At 39.6% G+C, this 24,237-nt stretch overlaps 1 protein-coding gene across 2 annotated transcripts in view; it reads right to left on the minus strand.

Moving 5' to 3' along the window:
- Positions 1-248: 248 nt before the first annotated feature.
- The window catches only part of rxfp1 (relaxin family peptide receptor 1), a 57,383-nt gene continuing 33,394 nt past the window's right edge, over positions 249-24,237 (minus strand). For both annotated transcript variants that reach the window (XM_017473411.3, XM_053682340.1), the window contains 14 exons: positions 21,886-21,957; positions 21,135-21,206; positions 19,508-19,579; positions 19,101-19,172; positions 18,896-18,964; positions 17,582-17,653; positions 16,710-16,781; positions 14,748-14,819; positions 14,500-14,571; positions 13,415-13,486; positions 10,408-10,637; positions 6,979-7,389; positions 5,259-5,477; positions 249-4,717 (listed from right to left, as the gene is read on the minus strand). In XM_017473411.3, the coding sequence (XP_017328900.2) occupies positions 4,440-4,717; positions 5,259-5,477; positions 6,979-7,389; positions 10,408-10,637; positions 13,415-13,486; positions 14,500-14,571; positions 14,748-14,819; positions 16,710-16,781; positions 17,582-17,653; positions 18,896-18,964; positions 19,101-19,172; positions 19,508-19,579; positions 21,135-21,206; positions 21,886-21,957 (1,855 nt within the window). In that variant the 3' untranslated portion in view covers positions 249-4,439. The remainder of the gene's footprint in view (positions 4,718-5,258; positions 5,478-6,978; positions 7,390-10,407; positions 10,638-13,414; positions 13,487-14,499; positions 14,572-14,747; positions 14,820-16,709; positions 16,782-17,581; positions 17,654-18,895; positions 18,965-19,100; positions 19,173-19,507; positions 19,580-21,134; positions 21,207-21,885; positions 21,958-24,237) is intronic.

A 24,237-nucleotide genomic window follows, 5' to 3' on the forward strand; every position in this document is an offset into this window, starting at 1 on the left:
CTTGACTCTTCCAGAAATTCATTGCAGCTGCTTTGGGACCAAAGGAATATCTCCTTACCCAGAGGTGGAAGGTAGCCTACTTCTTAAAGTCCCGACTTATTGCTTAGTCATTTATTCTTTAGTATATTATTCAGTAACTACTATCAATGATGTGAAACTAATTGTGAATGTATGTAGTTCCTGGAGTGAAGAAAGTGTCTTTCTCATACATAAACAAGTCGTTTTGAGTATTTATATTTTATTTAAATATAATGAAATAATACATTCCTGTTACTCATTTACATTTACATGGAAAAAAAAAAAACCTTATCTAAATCTTTAGTTTAATGGACACTAATCAGGTCTGGATATGACGGCTGTGTAATCTTCTCATTCTTAGTGTGACTTGCATTGGAGCATTTCAGACATCTGCATACATCTGTATAATCCTCTCACATATAGCAAAGAGCTTTACATGGCCGCGCTGCTTTAATGGTGAAATTGAAATCGAGGCAAGCAAAAATGTCACAGCACTCCATAAATAAACTGACACAAACTCGTACATTTACATTATACATTTATTTTTGCATCCAGACAGTCTGAGGTCACTTGGTTGGACGTTTCCACGTCTTTTTTTTTTTTTCTTTTCGTTCGCTCTCTAGTCCTTGACCATGGTAAAAGGAAATATATTATGTTTTTATAAATTATGCACTTCATTACAAAATAAAATGAAAAGATCAAACAGAGTGGCACTAATGGGGTTTTTTTTTTATATATTCATTATCCATGACACTTATACAGGAGACACAGTAATAGATGGAGAGAGAAAAAAAAAAAGAAGCCTTGCTCCATTAAAGCGTAATTATTAAACATGGGAAGCTTTTGCGTGAGTGATCGCTGCAAAATATACCACATCATTTGATTAAAATACATGTCAGCATCAACCTTGATAGCTTATAAGTTATAAACTAAATACCGAAGTGGAAACAAATCCATAAAACTCAAATCATAAGAGAAAACCTAATCAGAGATGTCACCAATCAAGTGCATGAAGCATTGCGGTAATGAATTGAGCTCATCATTCACTACATTAATATTTGGCCACATGACATCGTCATATCTCAAACAGCACAACCTCGAATAAACAAAAAATTCTACAATACACTATCACAGTACGAGAAAACGGAACAAAAGAAACAACAGAATTCTGTTCCATTGGGAATCAATAAAAGTTTGATTTGTGCTTGAAGGAACATAGGAACATGGATCCAGGATTTCTTGAATTTGCGATCGGAGAACTGAATGCTCAACTCAACTCCTCAATATTTGGAGAAGCTTGCAATTTCTCAAATTGATGGCAGATTTTACGCAGATTTGGGCCAAGACGCTTCATCACAACATGCCAAAGTTGTTCAGCCAAAAGCCCTCTTTAATTCATGTGTCGAGCATGAGTACAGATAAAAGGTCTCATTTGCCAACAAACATCACCGTGAAAGGCCGTGCGAAACAATTTCCTGCAACTGAAAAAGTAGCTTTCCGCAAAGAAAAGCACAAAATGAAAAAAGCCGCAGCAAAATCAAACATTCTGGCTGCAACAATCACAAAAAAAAAAAAAAAGTCCATGATGATTGTGCAAATACAATGAGTAGCACTTTACCATCATTTGGGATGCGTGTTGTTATCATGCAACGCTTCATCGCTAACAAGTTGGTTTAAGACATCATCATCACAATCAAGCCAATTTATTCATGGTAGTTAGTGAATTATACGCTTAAAGCTGAATAATTAAGTAAGCTAGGGCTTTAAGGGATACTTTCCACCTCTCGATAAGGATATTAATTGGCAAAGTGCTTTAACAAGATGTCAAAACGTAATATTATAAATGTCTATTCATATATAACTCAGTAAGATTCAGTAAATGTGTTAAGGCAGTAGCTACTCGCAAGTGGTCCAGAGCCCCACCTTTTACTGTATATCATATATACAAATATATTTGATATTAGATTTAAAGTCCTCATTCACAACTCCACCAGTTTTATGGCCTCTTCTTTATGACATTTCTCACCTTTCTAGATGTTGTGCAGTCATGGTGCAGAACGTTTACTGTCCCATAGCGTTATTATTGCACCTAGTGGTCAAAACTGCAATCAGCACTAATAGAGGCCCATTGGGACAGGCATCACGCTGCCCCATGTTTGAGAGTTAATGACAGGGTCCTGGATTTGTAAGCCAAATTGGGATATTTAAAAATACTCCGTGGCCACCATGAGCTTGTTTTTTTCACAACTAATCTGAAATGAATCTAATATCTTATTTATTTATTTATTTGTTTATTACAAACAAATGCAAAGTGTATGTGCGGACAGTGTGTCTGTGATGTATGGAACCGGTTCTACTGTAAGATATATTATATTGCAAAGATTTGGAGAGGAAAAAGGGATTATGGAATACATTAATAATGTGTGCACCACGGTGAACTAGTATCCTGTGTATATGTGAAAGCTGCGAAAGAGAAGAAAAATGAGTCTGCCTTTTTCAATTCCAATGAGAGTTTTAAAAACTAGTTTCCAGTCTTTTGTGTGGTTCTTGAGATGTAGTCCGGCTGCAGAACAAGCTAGATGACTGCATTTTGTTGACTGTCAACTGGCTATTATGGTGTTATTTTCTAAAAATTCACTACATACTGTAGTAATCTTTCAAGTAAGATAGCCTCGTGACTTAATTTAGTTTATGGCTATGTCATTATTAATATCGTTGTGAAACATCCAAATCTATGGTCCAAAGCCAATGCGGTGTATGTAAGTATTAATAGATGCTTATTTGTGTTGAGTTTATAGTAAAGTGCTATCATAATACGACACAGATTCACATGTACCTCATGAAACGTGAAAAAAGGAAACTAAACATCGACTATCCAATAACTGAACATTACTCATTGCTGACAGAAACATCCATGCTAGTCAATACAAAAAAGAGTGATGTCATACGAAGGTTGGATTTCTGGCGAAACAGTGATCATTATCCAACACTTTTTCTGATTGTTCAACATAATTACTATGATTAGCATAATAATGAGCAAAACATCCATTAGCAATGGATTGCTGAACTGGGTTTACATTAGAAGGCAAATGTCACTGATCTCACTGGTATTTTGTATCTTGTGGATGTACTATATGGTGTAGATTCTTTATGTAATTGAGTACGACTTATCACTAACTCGCCTTTACTATTATAACACCATCAAAGTTAAGTCTTTTAGTATCAGGTCTCATTGTCAGAAGAAGCCTATTACACATACACACAGGAACACATTGTTGGTAAGACAGACAGACAGCAGTGTTTGTACTTCTTAATTGTTTTAGGAACATAATTATGCAGTGCCTCTTCTGAATAGCAAACAGAAAAGCAATTAGACAGCTCGTGTGTTCAAGTCAAGGTACACAATGGACTTTTGCCCCATGGAATTAAAATGGACAACGTTATTTCCAGCTTATCGAAAGGCATTTTGAAAGAAAATTAAAACAACAAACAAACAAGAATTATCGAGAAGGTAATTCACCTCATTCATGTTTATTCTCCATTCTTGCCTTCTCAATCACTGTTGTTATGGATGTGACAGCGAACCGGGCTTAAATAAATGTAATCACTTGACACGACTGAGTGCATGAATTTACCGTTTGAGTCTGGGCTAGAAATAAATCAGCCCCAGACGTTGGTGGTACTGCTTTTCTTGTTTGTACAAAAGTAAAACAAAATCCACTTCAAGCTATTTGTTGACGATGTGGATGGGGGCCCGGGGGGGGGCCTAGGGGGATGAACCTTATTTGTATTTATAAAGAAAAGAAAGGGCTTAGACAGAAACCATATTACACAATCATGTGAATTCTCACTCCAGAAATGGACTAATTGGCGATATTCAGCACACAGTTAGCGATATTCAGCACACAGTTAGCGATATTCAGCACACAGTTAGCGATATTTAGGACACAGTTAGCGATATTTAGGACACAAGCCATATTTTTCACATTATTATTAAGCAACAAAATGGCTACTAAAACTGGAACAGAATGGCGTTTCCATTTTTCTGTAATCTCTGCCAAGTCTGCTTGACTTTGAAGTTCACAGGAGGCAAGTGCATACAGAGATCATGTTAGGAAAGTTATGTTGGGAACCTGGGAGACTGTGGATCCGATAGTTTGGACACATCATACGTGATGCTGCATAAAACTGAGAAATGCTCGATTTCATTTCACACTCCAAAAACCGCTCCGAGTCACACACTTCCATAGGAAATGAATGGAGGCCTGCTGCTTTGTCACTCGGTAGTATGAATGTACGATCATGGATGTATGCGTTAATAAACACACAAACAAATGTGTTTTTCCCAGGAATGGGCCCAAGGCTGAGCAGGATCCCTGTGTAACATTTCATGCCCTGTTTCGCTTGTCCATGGGTTGCAGCTAGGAAGTCCTTGAGGTGCAGGACATCTCAGATGGATGTGCCAGGTACTCTGGAGACACTACATTCTGGCTATTTTCATGCAGAGGCCACATTTCTTGCCAAGTAAAGGAAGGATGATGGGCCGGGTGACTGCTGAGCAATGGCCGACGCTGCCTGTAGTTGGTCCAGACTTGCAGCAGGGTCTCCTTGAAGGGCCGTGTGGTCAGAGTGTAGAGAATGGGATTTAGAGCACTGTTTATGGGCAGGATGAAGATAACCACCCATGAGCTGATGGTGCCTGTGTGAAGAAATGAAAGAAAGCTTTATGGGCTTTCAAGGATTTGCATGTATTGTGAATAAACTAGAGGTGCATCGATAGTGATACTGGTATTAGTCTGATCCAGTGATAATTGACTTGTACTCATATAAAAAAAATCAGTATCTGTATTGGCAAATAACAAAAATCAAAAAGTGTACTTGCACTTGGAATTAAGAAAAGGTATTGATGCATCCCCAGTCTAAATGTATTCACTTGGCAGTCCCACTTAAAAGCGAGTTACAATCCAATCTAATCATCTCTAAAGGCCCAGCAGTGGCTCTTGGTCACACACTGGACTGAACTCACAAGTTATTAGCTCGAAAATGATTACCCACCGCCACTTGCACCATCAATCTTGACTTATTCAAGAGGTGAAGACATATTTATAATTCAGAACCTCATTGGTTGAAAGAAATTGCACAAAAGCACTTTCAGCTAAGCTGTCTTGTAAACAGATGCAGCAGGCATTTTCATCTCAAGACCATGTATCTATAGCTACATCCTGGAGGAAAGCACTTACCTGGGATTTCAACCTCCATGAGGGATAAGATCTTGAGGATGAAAATTGGTATCCAGCACAGGGAATCGGTGATGACGATGGAGAAGAAGCGTTTGGCCACGGTGAGCTCTTTCTTGATGTGATTGCTGTATTTGGTTGTCTGAGTCCCTGTTCTCTGGATGTTGTAAAACATGCTTCCGTAAGACAACACGATGATGAGGAATGCCACGAGGTTCAGGCCTATAGAGAAGCAAATAGAAGACCAAACTGAAACAAAAATACAAACGACTGAACAAATACTCTCCAGCTCATCGCTGTCAAAGTCCAAAAAGCTAACCCTTTAAAAAGTCTCACTGCTGGGTTGAGAAACAGTCCACCCATCACAAATTTCCAGTCATTAGAGGTGGAAAGTATTAAAGCGCAATCACATTTAACACAAATCATGGAAAGAGATGGTCTTAAATTGCACACAAGGTGTGTAGAGTGGAGTGACCAGAACGACTGGAGCGGGAATGAGGAAAGAACAGGAGCTAAGAAAATAAACAGAAGGCTTAGAGATACGAAATAATAATCGATTTGATGGATATCTCAAGTAGACATCACTGAGATCCTTATGAACATGTTGACTCAGGTGAATTGGACACAGATATAGTCTAGCACACAACTTCCAGAGTAAAACAGATAAAGCCAGCACAGAGATGATGACACGATCGGTTAAGAGTCTCCTCAGGGCTCAATCTGACCTCTATCACGCCAAACAAATTGAGCTCTTACCAACACGAATATCTTGTGCACACCGTGTTGACTTGGAATAATCTTAGAAGCACACTTTTCATGGTGTAGAAAGTGGCGTTTGAAATGTTTGAAACGTATGAAAAAACATGCTTGATTGAGTGCTTGATTTTGATGTTTTTTAGTGGAAAACCACCTGAAACTACATGTACCAGTTTTGCAAGTGACGTTTGTTGGTAAGAGACTTTTTACATGTGCTCATGTTCGCCGCACGGGAGTCGAAGAGGACTTTGGCTGAAGGCATGTTGTCACATGATGCCCAAATCTGTGGACAATCCATGGTAATTTTTAAAGAATCGCAAGCCCCTCGGAATATTGCGTAGTTTGCTGGATTTTGCGTTCATTTCGGCAACTGCAAAAAACGCAGAATCCTGGAGGGACTTGATGGTTTTATTATTTGGATTTATTATTTATTTGTTTATTATTATTATTATTATTATTATTATTATTATTATTAAGTGGAGCCTCGGCGTAAGTTGTTTCTATAGAAACAATAAAGTACTAAAACAAGTGTGTTTAATATAAACCTTTCAGCCAGAACTTCCATCCAAGCTACTGTTAGAGAACATATCTTCTGACCAATCAGGATTAGGAATTCAACAGTGATGGGGATTAAGGAACCCATGGTGCATGTTGTTGTATTACAGATGCACAATAATGGAATGTTGTATTGGAACTGGAAAGCTGTTGGAAGAGCCTATTTTTATCTGTGTTTATGTTAGGGAGTCAGGCTTGCTATGTTAAACTTTTATTTATTTCTCTTCTGGTAGGTTGTTTAGAGGAAGATTTTGTGTGTGTGTGTGTGTGTGTGTGTGTGTGTGTGTGTGTGTGTGTGTGTTAATGTGTTAGTTTTTTTTTTTTCGTTTTGTTGTTTTGGGCCATGACTTATCTCAAAAGTTTTAGATTCAAGCTTTCTTTGTTGAACTTTCTCTCACATTTAAAAACTCACCCAGAAAGATGACGATGGAGTAGATCTGAGCTCCTGCAGTCTCGGGCTGCTCAGAGTGCAAAGGAAAACAAACCCCATTGGTCCCGTAGAAGTTCCTGAACACTCCTTTACACACCAGAGGCAAGAAAGCGATGATGAAGCCCAGGATCCAGATGGCCACCAGGATGGTGACGGTGCGCCTGCGCCCGGGCGCCAGGTAGCGGAACGGGTAGACGATGCAGATGTATTTCTCCAAGGTGAGGTAGGTGAGGAGCAGAACAGAGACCTCGGTGGATAGCATGGCCAGAGAGCCTACCACCTGACAGGGCAAGCTGTCCATCCAGGCCTGTGCATGGCGGTTATACTCGCCGCGGAACTTCAGGTCGTACGCCCCGATCACAAACAAGTAGACACCCATCAAACCATCAGCACCTGCCCAGGGAAGCAGAGGGTTCGGCTCTGTTAGTATTTCGGTTCCGTTCCACAGGACTCGATTGTACACAACACATAAGTATTATGCACATATTTACACCATCAAAAGCATGTTTCTTTTAAATTTTTTTACTAAAGGTTAAATTTGAGTCTGTAATGAAATGACCAGGAGGTAAACAGAGAGAGAAATGTATATAGAGAAAGAGATTATTTATTAGCACTGTTTTATTGAATTGTGATGGAAAGGGATAGAGATCCAAAAGCAGAGAGAAAGGTGAGAGAGAGAGAGAGAGAGAGAGAGAGAGAGAGAGAGAAAGTAAAAGAGATGGAGGGAGAGAAAAGGAGACTTAGAGAGAGAGAGAGAGAGAGAGAGAGAGAGAGATAAAAAGTAAAAAAGATGGAGGGAGAGAAAAGGAGAGAGAGAGAAAGAGAAAGTAAAAGAGAAGGAGGGAGAGAAAAGGAGACAGAGAAAGAGAGTGAGAGATAAAAAGTAAAAGAGATGGAGGGAGAGAAAAGGAGAGAGAGAGAGAAAGAGAGAGATTTAAAAGAGATGGAGGGAGAGAAAAGGAGAGAGAGAGAGAAAGATAAAAAGTAAAAGAGATGGAGGGAGAGAAAAAGAGAGAGAGAGAAAGATAAAAAATTTAAAAGAGATGGAGGGAGTGAAAAGGAGATAGAGAGAAAGATAAAAAGTAAAAAAGATGGAGGGAGAGAAAAGGAGAACGAGAGAGAGAGAGATAAAAAAGTAAAAGAGATGGAGGGAGAGAGAGAGAGAGAGAGAGAGAGAGAGAGAGAGAGAGAGAGAGAGAGAGAGAGAGAGAGAGAAAGATAAAAATTTAAAAGAGATGGAGGGAGTGAAAAGGAGAAAGAGAGAGAGAGAGAAACAGTAGGAGTGAAAGAAATAAAGATGGTGGGAGAGAGAAAGAGAGAGAATGAAGGAGATGGCAGAAGAAACAGACAGAGGATTTTAAAAGCCCCATTTATTCTGTCAGTCAAATATCATTAAAGGAACCACTGAAACCCTTCATTTAAATATTGCGACATCAGAAAAACTATTGATTTCAAATAATAATAATTAAAAAAAACACTGTAGTGATCTTAAGAATAACACAATTAGAAATTCATTAGAAAGCTACCATCTTCCTTATCAACTGTACAGAATACTCCATTTATCTTCCTAAATACCCATAAACACCGGCATCTTCACACCCAAAGTATCATATTCGTGCTCAACTCTGAGTCCTTCAGAAAGATGCCTCCTCAGGCCGTCTGCATTTCAATTCAATTTGATCTGACTTTCAAAGCAGTTCCAGGACACTCAGGCATGCTGACAGCCAAGTGTTCCCAGTAAGACATCACTTTAAAACCCTTGATAACAGCATGAATGAGTTTTGTAAGTAAGTAAGTAAGTAACAGCTATTCAACTGTGCTATATTTTCAAGCTGCCAATATCCACCCGTCTTGATTTCTGAGCTGCCATTCTTCTCGAACCCTGGGACATATCTGACCAGGCTTGAATCTAGCACACCGCTTGAAAGACTCTCACTTATACAGACAAGCCCGTGGCTGCATGTCAGCCTTCAACCATGTATGGAGGAAAATCAATTACTGCCTTCGAAGCATGATGTAGACATCAAAGTGAGGACTGCTGGGAATTGCTTTACACTCCAACAAACCTGCTGATCAAATCTGAACCTGCCTCATCCAGCAGCTCTCGCTCGCGCTCTCTCTCTCTCTCTCTCTACCTCTACCTCTCTCTCTCTCTCTCTCTCTACCTCTCTCTCTCTCTCTCTCTCTGGCATACAGATGACCGGGCCGCAGCTGAAACTTTGATATCCTGATATTTAGAACATATCAAAGAGATGTAACCAAACAGCAGTTTTTCATTTCACGGTCAATCAAGCTGAGTGCCCATGAAAGGGGGGTAGAGGGCGCGGAAAGTATGATGAATAATAGAGACATTTGTTCATCGGAATCGTGTCCAATCCCAAATTGCTTAAGTACAAAAATAGGCAAAATGGCCAATGAGAGGAAACATGATTCATTTCTGAAGCAAAAACTATGAGGCAAAGTGGGTCAGCGCGAGAAGGACTTATGTGCAAGCCGAGATGTAGGACATTTATATAAACACTCTGAGAAAAAAAAAAAAAAACCCTGTCACATGGGCAGATGTGGATCAGGTGGTAGTGCAGGTTGTCCACTAATCGTACGGTCGACGGTTCGATTCCCGGCCCACGTGACTCCACATGCCGAAGTGTCCTTACGCAAGACACTGAACCTCAAGTTGCTCCCGAAGGCAAGTTAGCGCCTTGCATGGCAGCTCTGCTACCATTGGTGTGTGAGTGTATGTGTGTGAATGAGGACCAGTGTAAAGCGCTTTGGGACCGCTAAGGTTAAAAAAGCGCTATATAAGTGTTATATAAGTGCATTTACAACATCATCAGGATCTGTTCAGACTCCAGCTCTGACCCAGTCCTGGCATTACCTTGCTCTGAATCAACACGCATCTAATCAGCTGTAGTTCATCTAGCACTCTCGCATCGCAAAGTCTTACCAATGTTTCTTGTTGTTGATTACTGAGACTTGTATTCTGACTTCCTTTTGTTATCTATCTTTGCTTCATGTATATTGACGTCTGTCCTTTGTCTTCCCCGCGCTACCAGTGTGTTCACTGCGAAAAAATTTTCAAACAGCATGCATTAGCCCTTTTTCCAATAGTCGCTATATATAATCTTCCTCCGAATATACAGTATATTGTCCGAATTGTGTCACAGTATTCAAAAATGTAACCGCTGTTCGAAAATATACACACGCACACATGGAAGTTCAGACAGCCATCAGGTTGCAACCTTCAAGATCCTGACGCTTGCGGCCAGAACGGCGAAGCCATGGGCAGACTATCCGAGATTAAGTCTCGATTACCGTGAAAACGAATTTAAAAACAAAAAAACAAAAAAGCATATTTTGTAAACAGTGTGTGAAAATGCCTATGGTAGAAAATTGAAAGACTGAAAGACTTACAGCAAAGGGAAATGATGCACATGGCATGAAGCTTGTTCTCTGAGCGGATGTACGAGCGCATGCAGATGACGAAAATGTTGCCAAAGCAGGTGGTGGCAGACACGACCCAGACAAAGACACGCAGCACAATGTTGGCCAGAAGGTCCTCAAATGATGAGATGCCATCTGTGTTGGGCTTGCAGCTGCGTACGTGAGGAGCATAGCCACAATACTGGAACTTTTTAAAATAGCTGTGTTCAGGAAAAGAAAAACAAGCACACTGGATCAGAGCGATAGAGGACATTTTGCTCAATCGGTTACTCATTTCACTTCGTTTGGGGATCTGAATTATGTACTCTAAGCTGGAGTGGTATTTGATGCACGACAACGTGTACAGACGAAACAGCTCGTTTAACTCAAAAAATGGAAATTCAAAGAGCTCAAAAAAAAAAAACTCTCTAAGATGAAATGAGGTAGAAACCTTGAGAGGAACCAGACTCAGAAGGGAACCCGTCCTCATCTGGGTCACAACGGATAGTGTGAAAGTAACAGAAAGTTCATTATGGTTTTTATATGAAGTCTGTTAATTGAACTGGTAATTGCAGTCCCAAGGCTGTATATTTATGTGGAAATATTTAACTCGCAGCATGCGTTAAACGTACGAACACACTGATTGTGCCGTCCTTATCTAGACGCGCTGGTGTGTTAAAAATGCACACATGATGTGGTGTTGTGATTCTCCTACGGTGCTCCCTTAGTAGACCGATAATGCATCTTGGCGTATGAGAAAAATAAGTTGTGGTCTTGAGAAAACAACTCTTTTTTTTTGTTATCTTGAGATCACAATAATAATAATAATAATAATAAAAAAGAAATAACACATGGCCTTTCCGAACTTCTGTAATAACCCCAGCCAAACTTTTTATCGTGATACTGATCAACGCTACCGGTGCCTAGCAGAATGCTTTTGCGCACTGCTTAAATAAGTCATTGTAATCCAACTTCATGGAGCTTTCCCATGAGCTGCAAAAGATTAAATCTAATGATACTTTAAGCTGCATTTCCGAAGTGAACAGAATCAGAAAGGAAAATCTTTGATTTAACTAACTTAGCTGCTGGCATGAGAAAGAATTCAGACCTCATGTCATCACCTATTCAATCTTAAATGCCTTAGTGCAGTGGTTTTCAAAGTGGGGGCCCCCTTGGGGGCCAGCAGGGGGCGCCCGGGGGGCCTCAACAATTTGGTGTGAAAAATAAATTCTCACTCTCAGACAACCACACACACACACACACACACACACACACACACACACACACACACACACACACACACAATTCCTAATGTAATGTAATGTAAAGATGTAAGATGTCATTATTAATAAAAAAAAGGGGGGATATATTGAGAAGTCTGTATTTTTAATGTGTTTTAAAGACATCTTGCATAAGGGGGGCCTCGGTCAAATGTTAATGCCATTTGGGGGGCCTTGCCCTGGAAAAGTTCGGGGACTGTCTTAGTGTCTTGAGAACTGTGTACATATAAATAAATAAATAAATAAATAAGTAAGTAAATAAATAAATGACGCTTGTAACTGCAGTCCACCACTGACGCCGTCCAATAATATAACGGAGACGTCCATGTTAGAGGGGGCATTTGCAATTGATATGTTTCGCACTATTAATCCATATACCATCTTAGTTTGTTTGTTTCTGGTTCTTGAACTTGGCTTGGAGTTCGTCCACCATTTTTTTCCAGCTGAGAGGCTGCAGAAAATATGACGTCATTTACAGTAAGGGGGTTCTTCTCAATACTCAAACTGATGTGTCCTCGTTTCCTCGCTCCTCCGTCCTCCAGGATCGAAGTCCACCATCTTGACGGACTTATCAATTCTCTAACTGGACCACGAGGAGGCAAGGAACGAGGAAGCTTCCAGAAGAGCTACTAGTGAGGATACACGGGTGTATCCTATGCGGAAGTGTTTCTTGTCGGAAAACCTGACGCGCGTATGAATTCCCCTCCTCCTTTACATCTGCCACAATCTCAGACAAAGTCCTTTGATGATGTGATGGAATTTTGTGTGAACCATAATCAAATAATAATAGGCTTACAACGAGTATTGTAATGAATAGTTTGGATATGCAAAGCTGCACAAAAAGTGCAACGATTGATGTACTGATCATTAATTCATCGTCGAATAACCCAGAGATTTCACACGCTATCAGTGAATGGTGCTTTATTATGAACGTCGTTATCAACCGAGCTCCAACAACATAACGGCAGGTCCCTGAAGCGCAGTGAGGTAATCCACCCGAGCACAGTCTTCGTTCATTGACGCCGCTTTGAAGTGACGTCTGAGAGAGCGAGGAGATTCCTTTCGACTTGATTTAATTCCTCTCTCCTCACGTCTCATGCTTGCATCCTTCCCTCGCATCAGGAGAGGGTGGAGCTAAGAAGCGAGGAAAGGAAACGAGGTTGTACACACAAGAAAGGATTCTTGCAATTGAGACAGCACTTAAAACGGCCGACTCCTTGATCAATGACTACTGAACTAGGGAGCTGATTGAGATGCACCCAAAGTCACATCAACCAGGAAGCGCACTCTCAAGCGTTGGAGCGAGGAATGGGTGGGGGGGCAATACCTCACAGCTGTGAGATTATGCCCTGTGATGGATTACCACGCCGTTCAGGGTGTCCTCCACCTTGTGCCCCGAGTTCCCTGGGATAGACTCCAGGCATGCCGTGACCCTGTGTAGGATAAGCGGTACTGATGGATGGATGGATGGATGGATGGATGGATGGACAAGCAAATATCGTGCAATATCGTCGCAATTTTGCTGTACACTTTTAACAGACATGCAGAAAAGTATGACGCATGAAGTATGACACGTTCTCCTGAAGAAGAGATCGCTTAATGCTGGGATAAAATACCTTAGCTGGTAAAAGGTGTTTTCAGAGCAGTGAGTAGCTCATGTTTGTAAAAAAAAAAAAAAAAAAAACAGTTTAATGAGTGAAAAAAAAAAACAGACTTACATATGTGTGAGGTTTTTCAGAGGTTCAAACATCCTCCTGTGAATGTTCCCAATCTCGATACCCTCGATGCTCCTGAAAGACAAACCATTTTCTCGTAGCCATTAGCATTTCATATCGGCTTGAAAACACAACAATCTTTTTTGGCTCTTTTAAAGAAATCGTCGATGCGTGAAAGGAAAACAGATGCCGTCCTTGTGAATGGACACTGCAGTGTGATATACTGCTGCACAATTACTGAGACTATGAGATTTTTTTTTTTCCATCTAAATGGATGTAGCTGATAACAAATACACCAAGTGAAAGAGTGATAATGAATGTTCCACAGAGCCCCGTAGTGAGCTGGGGATAAAAACGGTTCTTTAGTTGCTCCTGAAAGCTTCTTCCAAAAGTGCTTTGGGCTTCACAGGCTGCTAGTTATAATAGTGACAAACAGCCACCCACACTGACTATTCAAACAGGACACAGTACCATTTTTCATTTTTATTTTTTTTTTTACAATATGGATGAATCTTCTACTCTATAATAACCCAAACATCCGATCTGAGTGATGGGGGGGGGGGGGGGGGGGGAAGCTTTTTGGCCTCTGCTACTCTGGAATATTAATAGAAATAATACCAACAAACACAATATGACAAAACTCTATAAAACATAGTTGCTCTGGGTTATATAGGTCACCTAATGATTCAGACATACCTTCATCAGTGAAAGCTCAGTTCAGTGAAAAAATTTCATCAATATCGAGTGCCCTTTTAGTGCTTTTGAAGAGTGTGTTCTGTGTTTCATCTTGGTCAGGTTTTTGTTCATGCTCTGGGTTTCCTGATTATAGCCTGTGCCTATTTAACCAATCTGCAATTATATATCGTCTGCGAATAACCTCGTCTGGGTGTACCTCGGCCTCTGATATGAATCTTGACATTTATTCCAGGATAGAATAATACCATTTGGTTTAGCAGCTGCTCGTATTCCTTTATTTATATGCAGTCCAGTGATTTTCTCAGAATGGCTCTATGCGTTTTGCTCGATACCGGGTCAAAGAATACGAAGCGTTCGGCGCATCGATGCCACGGTCAATGAGTTCGACTTACAATGACTTCAGTTTGTGCAGTTTGTCGAAATGGTCCACTTGAAGCTCCTGAATTGGGTTGTATGAAATATTCCTGTAATGTAAGGAGAAAGAAAGAAATGGGCTATTGCTTTAAAATGGCTGACATTCATGTCACAGCGGATGGTAGTTAGAGTTCATGGGGATTTTATGATATGGCGATCGAGAGAGGTTCAGGGTGGCTGACGGTCGAGGGAAGAAGACAAGAGACGCAAAAAGCAAAGGACTTACAGCTGCAGCAAGTCTCCAAGATTCACGAAAAGATCCGGTGAGATTTTCTCAATTCTGTTACTGGATAAGTCTCTGCAGGAAGAAAAAAGAAACAAACAAACAAACATGAAATTGACTTTATATGCACTGAGAAGCAATCTAATCAGATACAGGGGAAATTATTGGCACCCTTTCATGAAATGAAGCAAAAAGGATCTGTATGAAAGAAAACAGTATATGCAATGATTCGAATTTCCTCTACCAAAAAAATCAATCTCATACATAGTCGAAAAATAGCAAGATAGTAATTTCTCCATCCATCCATCCATCCATCCACTATACCGCTTTATCCTTTTCAGGGTCACGGGGAACCTGGAGCCTATCCCAGGGAGCATCGGGCACAAGGCGGGGTACACCCTGGTTAGGGTGCCAGTCCATCGCAGGGCACAATCACATACACACTCACACTATGGACACTTTGGACACGCCAATCAGCCTACCATGCATGTCTTTGGACTGGGGGAGGAAACCGGAGTACCCGGAGGAAACCCCCGCAGCACGGGGAGAACATGCAAACTCCACGTGGGAATCAAACCCCCGACCCTGGAGGTGTGAGGGGGACGTGCTAACCACTAAGCCAGTAATTTCTTTACAATAAAAACGAAAAAAAAAAAAAGAACAAAATTTAATATATCTATAGTTTATGGCTTGCCAAACAAGACCTATCAAATACACCAAGGTCCTTCTTCAGAGCATTTCCCCTTCCTACTCACAGCACATATTTCTTGTTTTTATGGCATGTAAAAGCCAATACACGATAAATATTTGCACACTGTAAAACCGGATAAGTTCATTTAACTCAAAAAATTTGAGGAAAGTAATTACCTCAAAATTTTTAAGTTGTTAAATCAATTTCTTTAAGCCATATACACTTAAATAAAACAAAAATTGAACTCAAACTTGTTATATTTAAGTGCATTTGGCGTAAAGAAGTTTATTTATCAACTTTAGAATTTTCACGTAATTAGTTTCCTCAAATTTTTTGAGTTAAATGAACTTATCCGTTTTTTTGTAAATCTCCCGCGTCATCCGTCGTCATGGGAGAAACCAAAGAACTTTTACAGTAATTGCACAAAGAAAATTTTACAGTAATTGCACCAGTGAACATACTACCTCGCCGCACACTGAGGAGGATGATAAAGAAGTTTCAGGAATTAATACGGAATTATTGAATCATTTATGTTTTGTAGATGTTTTATACGTCCGGGTATTTTGTAGTGAAGATCAGTGGTATTCTGAATGCGGCTAAATATCAAGCCATTTCTATGTAAACCCTGGTTGGCTCTGCCAGGAGGTTACGACATATAGATGGATATTTCAGTTAAAAAAAAATAAATAAATAAAAATCCAAAATGAAATCCAAATAAATACAGAAACGGTTGCAGGATTAGTGGTTTCTAACCTTATGTCCAGATTTAAACGCCACCGAGAGTAGAAATCAGTTCACACTCACACCTACGGATTTAAAATATACTCTTTTTAAGCAATTCTTCATCCTTGTTAGACATTAAATTACATGAATGTCTCAGCGTTGTTATTCTCCCCAGGAGAGGCTTCGTGAAATGTTAATTGCTCGGTGCCAATGATTTTGAAAACAAAACAAAAAAATGTTTACGCTCATATGGGGAAATCAATTTTTCGCTCGTTTCCATGATGTTTTGGAGTCGGCTGTATCTTTGAAGTTCTACACTCTTTGTAGAAGAACAAATCTCATTTCACACTTCAGCTGGCAGAGAAAACTGGGCCAAATTGTACTGACTTTAGAACCGATGAGCAAATGGGACCAAGAGATTTCTTAATTTGGTTCTTTAAAGAAAAAAAAAAAAGGAAGAAACAAGTCAGGATTTAAACTCTGGAGAATATTTTGTGTTGATTATTTCTGCGAAACTGCAGTGCGGGAGATCGGACTGACACGGAACGTACAGCTCGCCCAGCTTGCGCAGCAGAGAGAACGCTTGCTCGTGGATATGACTGATCCTGTTCCTCTGAAGGACTCTGGGTGGGAGAGAGAGAGAGAGAGAGAGACACACACAGAGAGAGAGACAGAGAGAGAGATAGAAAGGAGGACGAGGAGGAGGAGACAGATGCAAGAAACAGGCAAAGAAAGTAGAAAGAGTCAGAGGGACAGAGAGAAGAAGAAAGACAGGAGAAGAACAGTAAAAGAAGCATTGAATTAGAGTGGTACTGTACACATAATGTATGGATGTACTATAATTTCTACAAATGATGAATCATGATGTATTACACAAATATATATTCATACTACACAGTTTAAGCGTTGATAATATTTTTTTTTATTTTTATAAAAGCATCTCTGACAGTAGCACAGTCTATATAAGTGTGTTCATTCTAATACGCTTCCGTTTCTATAGTAACAAATAACACAGGGGGCTGGGAGAATGAATGCAAGACACGAATAGACTGAAAAGCGTCTGTAATTATTAACATGGTGATGTTTTCTGTCAGGAGAAGATTTATTTAAATGTTATTTAACATCTCTGGAAGGAGTCTCCAGTGTTAGTTGTAACAGTCAGAGATAAAGCTATGACTTTAAGTCCACTCCTTCACTGATTACGCCTCTACGTGTTTTATTCCGTAAATTTTATTTGTACATTTTATCTTTAAAAGTATTAATAAATGATTAAACAGGGTAAACGGGACATAAAATAGACACCAGCAGCTTGTTAATAACCGGACACAAGCAGCAGGAACTTGAGACTTGCCTCGGTTATTTGCTACAAAGAAAAAAAAAAAGTGCTTAATTTGCAGAACATCATTTGAAAGCAGGTACTTACAGCACGGTAAGCATGCTACAGGACCAGAATGTTCTATTGTCCACAATCTCCATCTGATTCTCTTCCATATCTCTGCACACACACACACACACACACACACACACACACACACACACACACACACACACAACGATTATTTTAATAGATTTGTAATCATTTCATTAATCGTTGATAGTAAATATTAAGACAAGTGCACTGATTTGAAGTTATTTGCGCAATCATAATCGCTACTCAATCTTTTCTATATGTGTGTGCAAAAGTTTGCATCCCCCGTATTTTATAAAATAAATAAATAAATAAATAAAAAACAAGGAAAATCAATCGCTATTTGACAATTTATTTACAAAATCAACAGTCGTACAGTCTGAACAATACCCGGTTAAAACAGATGTCAAGAAGAATGTGCACCTGTACTCATATTATAATTAAAATCAGTAATAATAGAATTTGAAATAACAGTAGATGGAAACATAAGCGCTTGCATACGGTTTCCGGAGAAATCTCGTACAAACCCAGTTTTGCTGGAAACGTTGCGTACGAATTCATTCAAATGAAACGAACTCTACTGTATAATCTATATTATAATCTGTATATATTTACAGCAGGGGGAAGAGCTTTCTCTTATAGAGCCCCACAGTTATGGAACAGTCTTCAAACAGTCTCAGTGTTTAAGTCTAGGCTTAAAACGTATTTGTTTAGTCAAGCCTGCCCTGACTAGACTTTCTGTTACGCTAAGCACAGTCCTAACAATATTTTCTCTCCCTCTGTCCTTCTGTCGAGCCACACACGATTTTATGGAGACACTAGAGATCCTGATCCTCTCTGCTCTCCGGACCTGCCTGATCCGTTTCGGATGTCCTGCCTCTGGATGGAGCTCTCATCTACTCCAATTCCAGACTGCTGGGACTACGGCTGCTCCTAAGGCCAAACAGACTTCATATAAATCCATAATGAACTTTTTCACACTATCTGTTGTGACCCAGATGAGGACGGGTTCCCTTATGAGTCTGGTTCCTCTCAAGGTTTCCTCCTCATATCATCTTAGGGAGTTTTTCCCTCGCCACCGTCACCACCGGCTCGCTCAATAGGGATAAATTCACACACTTAAAATCGGTATCCCATGTTTATATATTTCTGTAAGGCTGCTTTGAGACAACGTCCATTGTAAAAAGCGCTATACAAATAAAACTGAATTGAATATATACCGTATTGGCGTGCATTGAAAGCAATGCACCGAATCAAAAGAGTTAAATATTCACACGCCGAGTCTGCAGAATACATAAACATCGAGTTATTTTAAGACTTCAATCTTACAGCCAATTTAATCGTGGCATCTCCAGGCATATATCATCCACATTTGTCAGAGCGTTGTTCAAAAGAACCCTGCAACAAAGCAATACACACCACATGAACACCGTTAAAGGCATAACAGTTATTTTAACACATCACTCACAGACACATCCCAGTGTTAAAAAAAAACAAAACAAAAAAAAGCAACAGTTAGTGGACAAAAACTCACAGCAGCACGAGAGAGCTCAAGCCTGAAAAGGTCAGAGAGGAAATATGGTGGATTTTGTTGTTTTCCAGAATCCTGCAAATGAATAAAAATGCCAAGGAGCTCATTAATAAACATTACAGTCTAGAAGAATAAGTATGTGTTTTCAAGCACTGGTTCATTGAATGCAACATTAATTGATGCACGAAGGCTATGGCCTGTAAAAGGATTTAATCAGCGGACGTGTGATGGAACGGCTTTCGGAGCCAACGTGTATAAGATGATGAAGTGTGATTCGGGTGAATGAGATGATAACATATTTTAACGCTAATGAAAAAGAGACAATTGTCGATTCATGGCATCCTACTTGGCATCGTACATCCTACTTACATGCCGGAATCAATCAGAAATATGGGAATTGAACTGCTTACAGCCATTCCAGTTTGTGCAGGTCCTGAAATACGCCTGGCATTAGGCTAGAGATTCGATTGTGGCTCAAATACCTACGAAAACAAAAAGAAAGAATGGCTCTGAGTATAAACCTGCAATCCTCAGTCTACAAAAAAAATAAATAAATAAAAAATAGCCTTTAGTATATCTCAGCATCCATGACTCAAACTCAAAGAATTGGAGATAGGGTTTAGAGATAGCTTGCATTTTTATTCGTAAGCAAGTGAGATTTATTTATAAACCATATTTAAGTTCACACACGTTGACCAAAGTGCTGCATATTGAATAAAACAGAATAAGAAATACAGTGAAGTCCAAAAAGAATTAGACCACACAGGAAATCTGGGAATAAACAAAGCTTTAGTATTTTGTTCAATGTTTAATGCTCCGTTCCAGTGAAACGTGTTCAGAGAACACTCTAATGGATTGATCGAGATGGATTTGATCCGATGGATCATCAGGTTTTACACAAACATTCTTCCTATCGCCCAGAGATCTCAAGTTCGAATCCCGTCTGTGGCCAGGATCCAAGAGAGGCAATTTTGGCTGTGCTCTGTAGGTGGGAGTGGATTGGCTAGTCTCTCTGTGTCAATCACAGAGACACTAGCCAATCGTGAGCGTCTGTGAGCTCATGCATGAGGAAGAAGGTAGATAGCTTGTTCCTCAGAGTGTGTTACGGCACCCTGTGATGCAGCATGAGCAGCAGTTTATAAAGATGGAGAGGAGAGCGATGTGTTAGCTTTCACCTTCGCTGGCAGGGAGCTGTTGTTTGATAGGGCAAAGCTGGCTGGTGAGTGGGAATTGGAACTGGCAGGTGAGCAGTTGAGGAGAGAATTGGGAAAAATCCAAAAATAACATTTGAGAATAATGAGAATATCACCGGGGAGGGGGGGCATGGTGGTTTAGCAGTTAGCGCATTTGCCTCACACCTCCAGGGTCGAGGGTACGGAGTTTGCATGTTCTTCCCGTGCTGCGGGGGTTTCCTCCGGGTACTCCGGTTTCCTCCCCCAGTCCAAAGACATGTATTGTAGGCTGATTGGAATGTCCAAAAAAGTGTCCGTAGTGTATGAATGGTGCGTGAATGTGAATGTGTGTTCGTGCCCTGTGATGGATTGGCACCCTGTCCAGAGTGTCCCCTGGCTTGTTCCCCATACCTCCAGGGATAGGCTCCTCCAGATTCCCATGACCCAGCAAGGATAAGTTCAGAAAATGGATGGATGAAGAATATCATCACAATATCAGGTTTTAAGACCAGATTTGAAGTCCAAAATGGAGGAGGCATATTTTTTTCAGTCCCTCCAGGATTTCGCAATATTGCGATCGCAGGAATGAACACAAAGTCAAGCAAACGCCACAATATTCGACTTAGCTTGACACTTTTCGAAATGACCACAGATTTTCCACAGATTTGGCCCAAGATGAGTCATGTGACGTCATCATGACGTGTATTCATCCAAATGAACCTCTTCGGTTCATGTGCGTTGAACACGAGTACAGCTAAAAGGTCTCATTTACCAACAAACATCACTCTGAAAGAGCGCGCAAAACAATTTTGTGTAATTGCAAGTTCACCAATTGCAGAGTAGAAGAAACAAACTGAGCACTCACAGCCGCGTCAGGTTGTAAAGGCCTCGGAACGCGTAGGGTTCAACCACTTTGATGCGATTGTGCTGTAGGTATCTAAAGAATAGTTCAGAAGTGTCAGGGGTTATTATAGATGATCACAGCAAGATCAGAACCATTAAAGCAAAATCTCCCTTTCTGAAATTACATTCTACGATGAAAACGTATTAGGAATAAAATACTTGGAGCATGCTGTTGTGGGAAGAAGAAAATCAATCTGTGAAGCATTTGCGAGATATTGTATAAGATGTGGTTCTTGTACCTTTGAGGCTGTTTGCAACTATGCAAGCAGAACATTTACAGCGGGCTTAGTAATGGTGTTTATGCCCCATGGGGAGGAATTATTCCAGCTAGGAGTGTCTCATTAGAAAGAAAACCCACAATGGGCATGCCTAATTTAGTAGTCTTTTAGAAGCTTGAATTGGGTGTTAATGTTTTCATAGGCCAAACCGAACGGAATATTCCCAACAGATTGAGAAAGGTATTGCTGATTTTCTTCATACTCACATGTTTATATTAATAAATGCCAATCAACCGTAGATTATTAACGGTGACTAAACAGTGAAAGGGTGTCTACTAAGCGTTCATAGGTTGCTATTACTTTCAACTGAATGGCAAATCTTATTTGTCTTAATTTTTTATTTTTTTTCAATTACTTTCTGTCAAGTCCTTCATATGAAATGATGTGATCATACTGAGATGCAGTGAAATGAGAGAGGAAAATGCAGGTTCTTACAGCTTCTGAAGATTTTGGTACTTAATGAACATGTCAGCGTTCAGTTTCCTCAACCGGTTCCTTTGCAAAGACCTGGACGAGAGAGAGAGAGAGAGAGGGAGAGAGAGACAGAGAGAGAGACAGAGAGAGAGAAACAGAGAGAGAGACAGAGAGAGATCCAACGGTGCAAGATGAAACATTCCTGCAGTGAGCCTGTTCATCTTTCCTTCTCATGTCCTGCTCAACTTACACAACTAAACCATGAAATCAGTATTTTTCTCATTTCACTTTTCCAGCTTGGAGTGGTCCAGATGTGGAAAAAAAAAAAAAACAACACTCAGGACAATATTAGTGAAAACTGGTCAAATCACAGCACTGGAATGAGAACCTGAATACAGCTATAAGAATCTCTGGATCCGAATTAGTGAACACAGAAAAAAAATAAATATATATTTTATATTTATCTATTTATAATTTGAGGTACTTAATTATTATTATTATTATTATTATTATTATTATTATTATTATTATTATTATTATTGTTATTATTATTATTATTATTATTATTATTATTATTATTATTGTTATTATTATTATTATTATTATTATTATTATTATTATTATTATTATTATTATTTGAAAACGTCAATTTACAAACTTTTTAATTTATCTTTTATTAATTGTGAACCCTGACTCTGCCTGACTCTGCCCACGGAAACAGAACAACAACAACAACAGCAACAATAACAACAACAACAACCCTCCTTTAGGCCTGATTTAGGCCACTTTGCCTTTAAATCTGAATAAGGTGCAGATATGAATAATGCCCCTCCTACTCAAATCAGTATTTAAATCCATTTAGAACATGTTACATGTTTATTCCGAATAATGTATTTGTACTCGGTTGCCTCTCTACTCTGAACACTGAAATCAAACTACACTGCATTGCAAGGAGGTGTTTATGTCTCTTTTTTACGTCAGAGACATACACAGGACGTTGACGGAGTTAAAAATCAGTCCGAGTATCCTGTAGAGTGACATCACTTTACACATTACGCTGGATAATCTGATCGTTCCGACCCATCACACTAGTCCAGTTCAGTTTCAGCTTACAGACGGCGATACGACTTCATCCACAAAGTCTGTCTTTGCTCACTAAGCGCTCCAAAGCGTTTAATCGCATGGTGATGTTTTACAACAAAGAGTGAACACAAATCATTTTTCTCCGAAGGCTTGAGAGCGTGCGGAGCAAAGTATCTGAGAGTGAAATTGTAATCAGTCGAGCACGTCCCACACCGTGCATTTTCAATTAAAGCTTCAATGGCACATTAATGAACAAAGCAAAATTGTCGCAATACGGGAAAAATTGGGCCACAATTAAATAATCAGGATTTTTTCAAGAGGCAGTGGCACATTAAATCCAACGTTAAAAGCGTCGCATCCTTAATGAGGGGAAAAATAATATAAAGAATAATAATATTCTCTTTAATACAACAGCACCATAGAAGGTGTTTTAATTTTCTATAACGGCATGGTTCAGACAGTAGATCTGACTGCAAATCACAGGTTTATAATATAATAATATAATATATTAATACACAGTCCCCGCCGAAGGTATTGGAACAGCAAGGCCAATTCTATAGTGTTCTCTATACATTTAAGACAACTGGGTTTGAGATCGAAAGATAAATGAGACATAGATCAGTATTTCAGCTTTCATTTCCTCATATTTACATAAAGACAAGTGCTAAACAACTTAGAACCTGACACCTTTTGTTCTTTCATGTGATCAAAAATATTGGAACACACGCCTAAAAGGTGTTTCCTGCTGCCCAGGTGTGCCCTGGTAAATTGACTGTTTAAAGAACGAATAGCTCTGAATGTCTACTCTTGGTTTGAGCCCTAGGTTTTGCGTGTGAAGACTGCATTTGTTCTTAAAAAGGATAAACCAACATGAAGACCAGAGAGCCGTCTACGGGAGAAAATCGAGCCATTTCGAAGCTAGGAAAAGAGGGGAAATCTATCAGAGCCATTGCCTTGCTGTTCCAGTGGTTTTGGGTGGGGGACTGTAAGTGAGAACAGGAACAAACTTGTTTTCAAGTTCGTTCAATAAAATGAAATGTAACAATAAATGGATAATAACTAAGTATCACGTGAAATGTTTTTTTATTTTTTTAAAAATCGAATCGTTGGCAAATTCCTGTGGTGTAAGAGGGCATGCAGTTATAGGAAAATAATCAATTTTGCATTGGGGTGCAGTACAGCACTCATTATTTTCCTATCACAACATGCCCCTTGGTGTTTTGTTTCTTATATAAAGTACAGGTTTAAGTAGTGGTGTGTGAAACTGGTTCCAAAGGAATGTTTCGTTCA

The sequence above is a fragment of the Ictalurus punctatus genome, chromosome 8 (genome assembly GCF_001660625.3).
Source record: "Ictalurus punctatus breed USDA103 chromosome 8, Coco_2.0, whole genome shotgun sequence".
Lineage (NCBI taxonomy): Eukaryota > Metazoa > Chordata > Actinopteri > Siluriformes > Ictaluridae > Ictalurus > Ictalurus punctatus.